Genomic DNA, 9,620 nt, shown 5'->3' with positions numbered 1-9,620 from the left:
ACTGCTCAATCACGCACAAAAAAAAAAAAAAAAAAAATATATATATATATATATATATATATATATAATTAGGAAAGGAGACTAAGAAAAAAAACAAGATAAATAATGGTATAATCCAATGAAGAACAAAAGGAAATCATGAAGGAGAGTCTGGTGAAGACCAATCACTTACCTTACAAGTGGTTCTCTCAATCAAGGTTTTCAATTGTGCCTTTGTGGGGAAGTGGAGGCGCAGAGGTAGACAGAGGAAGTAGATATAAGGGTTTCTAAAAATTGAGAGCCAAAATTGCAAGCGCGGGAAAGAGTGAAAAATATATTAGAAAGAAGAATGTTTTGTTATTCATGTGGTTCGAACCAACGTGCTGGCTCATTAAAGCATGTAATCCTGAGGACTAGTTCCATGTTTTCTAAAGCTTTTGAAAAAAAAAAAAAAAAAAAAAAAAAACTGCTCAAGACCAGTTTTCAGTTTCCTTCACAATATGGAAATTGAAAATAGTTTTTGATCTTTGCCAAAAATAGGTTACCAAACAAGTTTTTTGCCTTAGGAAACAGAAAATTGTTTTTGAAAACAGAAAACTAAGGAAAAAAACAGTTACCAAACATATCCTTAGTCTCTCTCTCTCTTGATTTGAAAAATGAAAATGAAAGTGAAATGAAATGAATGAGAGTCTCTTTCTCTCTTTATTCTTTAAGACTTTAACTATATCTGATTCTTTTTTTCTTTTGAACTATCTGTGATTGGCTGATTCATTGCTTAGCTTTAACTTTATTAATATTTTGCCCCTGTTTTTGACTTTTTCTTTTTGGCTTTATCCGTTGGTGTTGGTGTGTGTTGGTGTTGGTGTTGGTGTTGGTGAGACTTGGTGAGATACAATTAATTGTCTTATTGCGATTTTGAATTTTTTTGATTGGCAGCTAGCTCTTGTGATTGGGTAATGGCGGCCATGAGGCTTGTCTCATTATCTGTTGAGTGAGGTGGGGGGTGGATGGGCACATGGCACATGGGGCCGGGTGAGATATTTGAATTGGAGGAAGTAAATACACATAAGATGTGTGATAGTGCAACTAATAAACAATAATTTAATTAACCAATAATTAATTAAGGGAAGTAACTAATAAACAATAATTAATAATTTAATTAACCAATATATTATAAAAGACAAACAAATTAAATTAAATTATGTTAGGCTAAACAACAATTAATAATTTTATAATTAATGAAACAACAATATAACAAATTATAGTTTATAAAAGACAAACAAATTAATGAAACAACTAAACAACAATAATTAATAATTTTATTAATATTTCAAATGAACTTATAGTTTATTGTTTATTCTTTTGCTAGAATTATGGACAAATATTTGATAAGAAAACCACGTACCCAAGATTCATCTTCTGTGCAAGATTCATCTTCATCTTTATCTTCTAAGCGAATTCATGCTGACTTTCACTTAGAAAATCTTATTTCAGATCCTAAGCTACGAGAAAAGATATCATCTTATCATCTTAATAATCGTGATGAAATAAGAAAATATTATTTACAAAAAGGCCATTGTCAACATGTTTTCGAACACCATGATGATTACCCTCTATCATATTTTTCTAAAAAGTCTTGTCGATTTATACCCGAATGGTATGTAAATAGAAAGTGGTTGGAATATAGTATAGACAAGGATGCAGTACTTTGGTTATATTGCTACCTATTTGGGCAAGATGTTGGTCAGCAAGGAGGAGGTGAGACTTTTGTAACGAAGGGATTCAAACTTTGGAATCAAAAAGAGAAGTTAAATTCCCGTGTTGGAGGAGTAAATAGTGCTCATAACCAAGCTGTCAAGAAGAGTGAAGATCTACTGAAGGAAAAGTAACACATTCAAAGTGTTTTGGTTAACAATCAAATCAAGATAAAATTGAATATCGGGTTCAATTAAATGCAATAGTTGATTGCATAAGATTCCTTTTATGCCGGGGATTAGTTTTCATGGTCACAATGAATCTTAAGATTCAAGTGATAAAGGAAATTTCCTACATAGTCATAGATATGCAACTTCAAGAGCTTAACAACCATTTTTTAGAGGCGTATACTGATTTGCTACTTTGTATGGCTTGCTTGAATCTAAGTAATTCATTTGTGGCTTTTGATAAGGAAAAGTTGATACGTCTAGCAAAGTTCTATTCATCTGATTTTCTTGGGACAGATATCTTGGCACTTGACTCTCAACTTCAAAATTACATTTTTGATATGCGCAGCAATGACTTGTTTTTAGAGTTTCAAGGAGTTAGTGGACTTGCTGAAAAGTTAGTGAACACAGAGAAGTATGAGACTTATCCATTAGTCTATTTGCTTGTGAAGTTAGCTTTGACCCTTCCTGTCACTATTACAACAGTAGAAAAAAGTTTTTTAGCGATGAAATATATAAAGAATGAGTTGCATAATCGAATGGGAGATCAATGGATGAATGATTGCTTGGTTGTGTATATTGAAAGAGATGTAACTTATAACATTGATAATAATACTATCATGCAACGATTTCAAAATATGAAAACTTGTAGAAGGTAATTGTAAATTTTATGTATTTGCGTATTTTTTTATTGTTGTTGTTGTCAATATATAAATTTCTCTTTTTATTAGATTGTATAATTTATGCATCTTAAAAAATACTATGAGAAAAATTCATAAAGCCACCACGGCATAGAAGTGCTCATAAACCTTCATCTTTTTCACTCTTTTCAATAAGTTGAGTCTATTGGGTCTTTATTTTTTCTATTCGTTACATCCAAATTGTTAGTTCTCACTTATTTCGACCCCACTTGTATTTCATCATTTGCTCAAATCGAATTTATTGTAACTACCCTCTGGCTGCAACAAAAGTTGTCAGGTTCGTTCTCAAAACCAAAGATAGAGAATCAAACCTATCTGTAAGACAGCACACAGTTTTCCATGTTGGTTTTTATGCTTTTTAAGTATTTAGAGGGCGTTTGGATTTCACTGAAAAATGCTGCGTTTGCGTTTTCAGCTTTTTTTTTTTTTTTTTTTTTTTTCAGCTGCAGTTGTTGACTCAGTCTTCTGTGAACAGTGCATTCGTGCACTGTTCATGGACCCACAAATTTTACTTTTCAGCAACTTTTTCATTAAAAATGGGTCCCACGGTACTATTCACACATTTTAAAATTATTTTGCTATAGTGTTTTCAGTTTTCAGTTTTCAATTTTCAGCAATAAGTTATATCCAAACAGACCCTTAGTATAAAGGCAGAACTTTATTTCATTATAAATATGCAAATGTGTACAAAAAATATACGCACAGTAAAGAAGCCCAAGTAACCTTACTATGCATTCTGTTTTTCATGTTAGCTGTCATTCTTTTCTCTTCTTTCTTTTTTATCATTTAATTGTGCCTATTTATAAATAAGGGCAAATTATAGGAGTCTTTTGGCTAAAAATTGCAAAAAACGAAGTTTATTATTGTTATAGGTACTGTTCAAAGTTATTTGGCAAAATGAAGAGAGAGACTGAATTTCGGCAACTGTATTGCCGAAATTGCAAGAAAAAGTAGAATGTGTCAGGGGAGAGAGAAAATTAAATTTCGGTAATGACATTACCGAAATTTTTGTCCTGCCCTGCTGCCCGTGAAGTGCCCAAAATACTGAAATGGAAAACCAATTGTGGCAATGGCATTGCCGAAAATGGGAGGAAAAAAAAAAAGAAAAGAAAAGAATTGTGGCAACCAAGTTGCCGAAAATGGAGGGGAAAAAAAAAAGATGCTACGTCCACAATATTTTTCACAATAAATTACAGATGGTTAGTTGTTATTAGTTCAAATTTGAACATAACACTAAGATAACTTTTATGCCCCAATAATAACAATAAGTAATAACTTGCTATTTATGATTAGTTGTAAAAATATTGTAAAAATGTTGTGGGTGTATCATTTCAAAAAAAATCGTGGAGCCGAAATAGAAGGAAAAGAAAAAAAAAAAAAAGTGGCAATGTGGCAATGCCATTGCCGAAATAGAGGGAAAAAAAAAATTTCCCTCTATTTCGGCAATGGCATTGCCACATTGCCACTTTTTTTTTTCCTTCTATTTCGGCACCACAATTTTTTTTAGAAATGATACGTTCACAACATTTTCACAATATTTTTACAACAAATCATAAATGACAAGTTGTTACTTATTATTATTATTGGAGCACAAAAGTTATTTTAGTGTTAGGTTCAAATTTGAACCAATAACAACTAACCACATGTAATTTGTTGTGAAAAATGTTGTGGATGTAGAATTTTTTTTCCCCCTCCATTTTCGGCAACTTGGTTGCCACAAAATTTTTTTTTTCCTCCCATTTTCGGCAATGCCATTGCCACAATTGGTTTTTCATTTCAGCATTTTGGGCACTTCATGGGCAGGCTCGCAAGTAAGGGCAGGACAAGAATTTCGGTAATCTCATTACCGAAATTCAATTTTCCTCTCTCCCCTGACACATTCTACTTTTTTATGCAATTTCGGCAATACCGTTGCCGAAATTCAATCTCTCTCCTCATTTTCCTAAATAACTTTGAACAGTACCTATAACAATAATAAATTCTATTTTTTACAATTTTCAGCCAAAAGACTCCAAATTATAGCTTACCCACAAGTGGTTTGACCAAAATTTAAGTTACCTACCTGTGGTTTGAAATCCCATGATGCAAGTGTTCCACTAGATTTTATTTTTTATTTTTTTATATCTTATTTGATCTTGTATATATATATATATATTGTTTTTGGAGGTGAGTGACATAAAAGTATAGTAAAATGACATATTTAGCCATGTTTTTAACAAAGGTGGGTTATGAAATTCTAACTAAGCTAACTTTAGGTGGGTAAAGTGTCAAATTTTAACCCCTAGGTAGACAACTTAAATTTCAGCCAAACCATAGATGGGTTAAGTTGTAATTTGCCTTATAAATAATATATAAAAAAAATCCATTTAAGGGAATTTATTAAAAAATAATTCTAAGAAGACATCTAATCTTACATCTATTTTCACAACTTACTGACCTGTGCAACTATTAGTAGTGGACACTTTCAGACTTTCTGCTCATAATTAATTATATGGATCCACCACTTTTTATCGACCACTCACAAACGCATAAGTTAATAAGTTGTGAAATTGGTTAAAATTGAGTGTGTCCGTAGGCGAATTATTATCGAAAGGTTTTAGGATTAGTTCTAACTAGTACCCTATAGAACAACGTCAAGACCGTGATTTTGTTCATATTTCATATACAGCCACCTAATTCATACAACTTACTGACTTTAGAATTGGTATTTAAGCACTACTACTGCCTAAAATACCTAACAACCATTCATTTCTTATCCCTTGTCATGCTCCATTCAGTCCTCCTTAGCATTTTGCATGAGATATTGCAATAAATGTATCATTCTCATTGATAGGTGTCTCTTGGCCGTGTAGATTAAAGCCACTTCTCCGCGTGACTGTGGACCATATGTATCATTTTCAATGACAGCAATCTTATGTGAAATTTGGCTATGTAAAGAGTAAAAGAAACACAAAGACTAGGCTTTGAGGAAAAAATCTAGCATCTGGCCATCCATGAGAGAGAGAGAGAGAGAGAGAACGTTCAGTGAGATGGTAAGTCTGCCAAAGTATATAAAGTATATAAATAGATCCGGTCTGGTCTTTTGTATGCATTTTCAGATTTTGGTGTATACATTTCTCACCAAAATCTATTTCAATTCTCATTAATGTAATAGGTATTATATGTTAAATTCAAATTTTTTAAAAAAGTATTATACTTCAAAGACTAGTGATTAGAAAAATTTGTAGATAATTTTTTTTAAAAAATATTCTTAGTGATTATATTTATTTATATTATTAATTAAATTATTTATGATATTCCCGGTTCAACCACCAATTGGACCCCGATCAAACCAAAAAAATCGAGAACCACTCTTTTTAGATCTTACATCCAGTCAGGTTTTTAAACCTAAAAGTCTTGTTTGAGTGAAAAAAAAGGAAGACAGTTTATTGATCTATTCATATATTTACTTGATAAAATTTTCTTTGATTCAAAATTTGAGTTGAAAATGATAAGTTTTGGTAAGAAAATTTGGATGAACCTCAAATGGGTTGAAACTTGAAATTTGTTTTGACTGCTGCATAGATTTGAAGTTATAAATTGGAGGGACACATGGTAAAAATATTATAATGCAATTAATTTGTTATTTTAAATCTAACTTGAAATATGTGACACAAAATAATTAATTAGAGTGGACTATTATTATTATTATTATTATTATTATTTTTGATGAGTAGAGTGGATTAACTTAACCTTTAATTTGTTGTTCCTTTGTTTTAAAGATATTATATGTAGATATGTAAAACTTATTCGCAACGTGTACATCCCCATGCACAAAGTACTTGAGAGTCTAGGAGGAAATGGTTTGCGAGATTAGCAGTATGTTGTAATTATTTCAAAAAATATATATATATATTTGCAACGTTCCTGGGTAGTGGGTATTACGGTATAAAAATAACCTATTAAGGCAAACATGTCAGCCTACAGGTATAGAAGCACCCCAATAATCCAATATAACAAAAAAAGGGTGTGATTAACCGAACCATATTCCATTTTCTCAAGCATAAAATATAAAATAAAATGGTCTTAATTTGTATGTCTTTGCATTTGGATCTGTCTTCATAATTAATATATGAGCTCTCTCTCTTTTTCCAAATCCACCTCATGCTCTTAGTGCTCTATATGGCACTGTTTTGCTCAGATCGACCTATAAGTCCATCTTCCTCATTGTTTCTCTTTCAATTTTCTGCTCCATGGGTTTTCAAGGATCTCGGCTAGACCAAAAAATGGGCAAACTTGCCAAACATGGCAATTTCCCGAAGAGAATGGCATATTTTAGGCAAGTCTTCCACATTCAACAAACGTATATGTGTCTTAGATATGAAACTTCGGAGAGGATCCTCATCACTAACCAAAATGGGGATGTTATCCCTCTGGTCATCGTAGTTGAGGGTTAGGAATTGGAATAAGGACATGTCCAATTAAGTCACGAGATTTGTGTACATTACTGTGTTGCTAGTTAATCTGTTTGAAGGGTCTTGAGTATGCATGTGTTCAGTAGTAGAGTAGTTTCATCAAGCTACTATACTAAATGCAATAGACCTTATAACAGGCCTGTAAATCGCCAACATGGAGTTACGGAACTTCCGGCTCCCCTTACCTAGCCATTGACTTCTATCCTATGTGAATTGTAGTAGGCCTTTATATCAAGTTTTGTTACAAGAGAGGGATATGTAAGTTGTATTTGATTCCCGTGGTTCTTTAATAAAATTTGACTGGTATAAAGACTTAGTTTTTGAATCAAAAAATAAATTAAAAAAGAAAGAGAAAGAGAATTACTTTTTAGTGAGAATTGATTTTTTTTTTCAAAATAAAGAAACTAGTGTCATGTGGAGTACCTAGCGTTTTTTGTTCTCAAAACATGTTTTCAAAACAAGTGTCAAACAAAATTTGGAGAAATTGTGTTATTTTTTCTAATTATAGATTCATAAAATGGCTTATCTGATCCGTGTGATGTGGATGCGGTACATGAGCTTGAGGTTTAACCAAGTAAAAGGACACGATGCTTTACACAGTCTCCGGGGTTTATTGTCATAAAAAGGGGACCTTCAATTGTGACATGGGTGATAAATTAGTACCATCTAATAAAAATAGTGCCCTTTAAAAAAAATATCAGGGACCAATAGCACTTTTTTTAACAATTCTGGGATAAAAACACGCATTAAGTAAACTTCATAGACCAATAATTTATTTCTACAAAAAAAAAAAAAAAAACAACAACAACAACAAAAAAATATTGATAGGCTTAAGGTAATATTCAATAGGTCATGTGGGTAAATATCAAATTTAATTGATTATTAAAATTACGCTCACGTAAATGTAATGCACAAGTTAATTAATAAAGAGTATAAAATAGTTAAATAAATATTATTCAAAATAATATCACATTTGAATTTTGAATTTGAGATATTAGTGTCTTTCTTCTACCTAGAATAACATCTTGGTTAAAGGGCCAATGGCAAACTTACCCGACTCCTTAATGAGCATTTGGTTCAAAATCTCTATGTTTTTCTTTGTTCTCGCACACACTCACTGCACGCACTGTGGTTTCTTCTTTTCACACAATATCTTGCTCTTCACAATCCTCACATTGCGGCATCACCTTTTTTCTATTATTCACTTCACAACATGAATCAAAGCCTCATAATTTTTTCTTGATTTGTGCGCTTTACAAAAGCTTTGTATAGAAAACTCAAACCTTGTTTTTCCTCTTCTTGGGGTACCTCCTAAGCAAAAATCTCATTTTTCTCTTTTGGTTTCATGCCCAATTCTATTATTTTTCTTCTCTTCTCATAGGGGAGGACTATTGGGCCAAAACCATCAAATTCTTTGCAACATTGTCTATTTATAAGACTTCAAATCAAATTCCTTAATACACAAGCAATGCATTACTTCTTTGATAAGAAATAGACTTTCTTTAACTTTCAAGAAATAATATTTCCTTCCACACAAAGGAAATTCAAGAAAATAACCAAATTTAATTTTCCTTCTTCAATAGGAAAATCTAATTAGCTTTCCAAATCACAATAGGAATTTAAGACAATTTCTCAACAGAGTAGTGCTCGTCCTTAAAAGGAGACAATGTTTATGTCTTGTTTTTAGGGACAACAACATGACTAACTAATCACCCTAAAAACTGCTTCCTAAAGGGGAAGACCCCAATTTGAACTTGATGAAATCAAGGGTTGCAGCAGCTTTGCATTAATGATAATTGGTCCTTGACTTATGGAGGTAAAGATGTCATTGGCTAAAGCTCTGTATGTGTTTGGGACTAGATTATAAGCTAGCTTTTCTAGTTTTATATTTTATATGAAGCTTTTAAAAATCTCACTTTTTCTCAATTTTTTTTCAATGTATAAGTATATTTTAGCACACTTTTAACAAAAAGTTTTCATCTAAAAGCTAAGCTATATGCATTATTGCTTTAACAAGTTCTTTAATGAGTTCTTTTACTTACAAGTGCTCCAAGTTCATTTGTCAAATTTTGGGTGGGTCCAAAATTGACACGAACGGCCATTTTGCCCTTCAACCTGTTGCTCTTGCATTTCCCTTATCTAGCTGTTTCTCTCATCAATGATGGAGGGAAATTCTTGTACTAAAGCTTATTTGTTACAGCTGTGGGCTTTCATAGGCCGTTGCTAATCTTTGGGGCTTCAATTGGTTAATTCCATGGAATGGCTTTTGGACTTTATTGTCCGTATAGATGGGCTTTGAAGCTGATGTCATGGGGATTGTTATGGACCCATCTTGAATTAATTTTGGATGGCTATTTCAAGTGTGTGGGTTGCACTTGCGGCTTGTGGCCTTGGATGGCTCGTGACTTAATAATAATGGGCTTTAGGCTGATTGTATAGGTTTCATCTACTCATAGATTCAAAATCCATATGTTTCCTCCTTGAAAAGGTTGGGGTTTATGCCCTAAAATCCAATTTATTGGCATGTCATAAATAATTAAATTGTTTAAATATATGAGACTATT

General features: G+C 32.2%; 1 protein-coding gene across 1 annotated transcript; it reads left to right on the top strand.

Annotated features, from left to right (window-relative positions):
• Positions 1-1,990: 1,990 nt before the first annotated feature.
• LOC142620764 (uncharacterized) lies at positions 1,991-4,417 on the top strand. The gene is made up of 2 exons (XM_075794076.1): positions 1,991-2,491; positions 4,406-4,417. The coding sequence occupies exons 1-2, from the start codon at positions 1,991-1,993 to the stop codon at positions 4,415-4,417; spliced, it is 513 nt and encodes a 170-aa protein (XP_075650191.1).
• Positions 4,418-9,620: the final 5,203 nt, after the last annotated feature.

Source organism: Castanea sativa, chromosome 12, assembly GCF_040712315.1.
Source record: "Castanea sativa cultivar Marrone di Chiusa Pesio chromosome 12, ASM4071231v1".
Lineage (NCBI taxonomy): Eukaryota > Viridiplantae > Streptophyta > Magnoliopsida > Fagales > Fagaceae > Castanea > Castanea sativa.
Note: the sequence above shows the minus strand (reverse complement) of the source record. Positions and strands in the feature narration are given on the sequence as shown.

What these genes read in the sequence shown, in the direction of transcription:
- LOC142620764 (XM_075794076.1), top strand. Translation starts at nt 1,991, where the DNA reads ATGAATCTTAAGATTCAAGTGATAAAGGAAATTTCCTACATAGTCATA.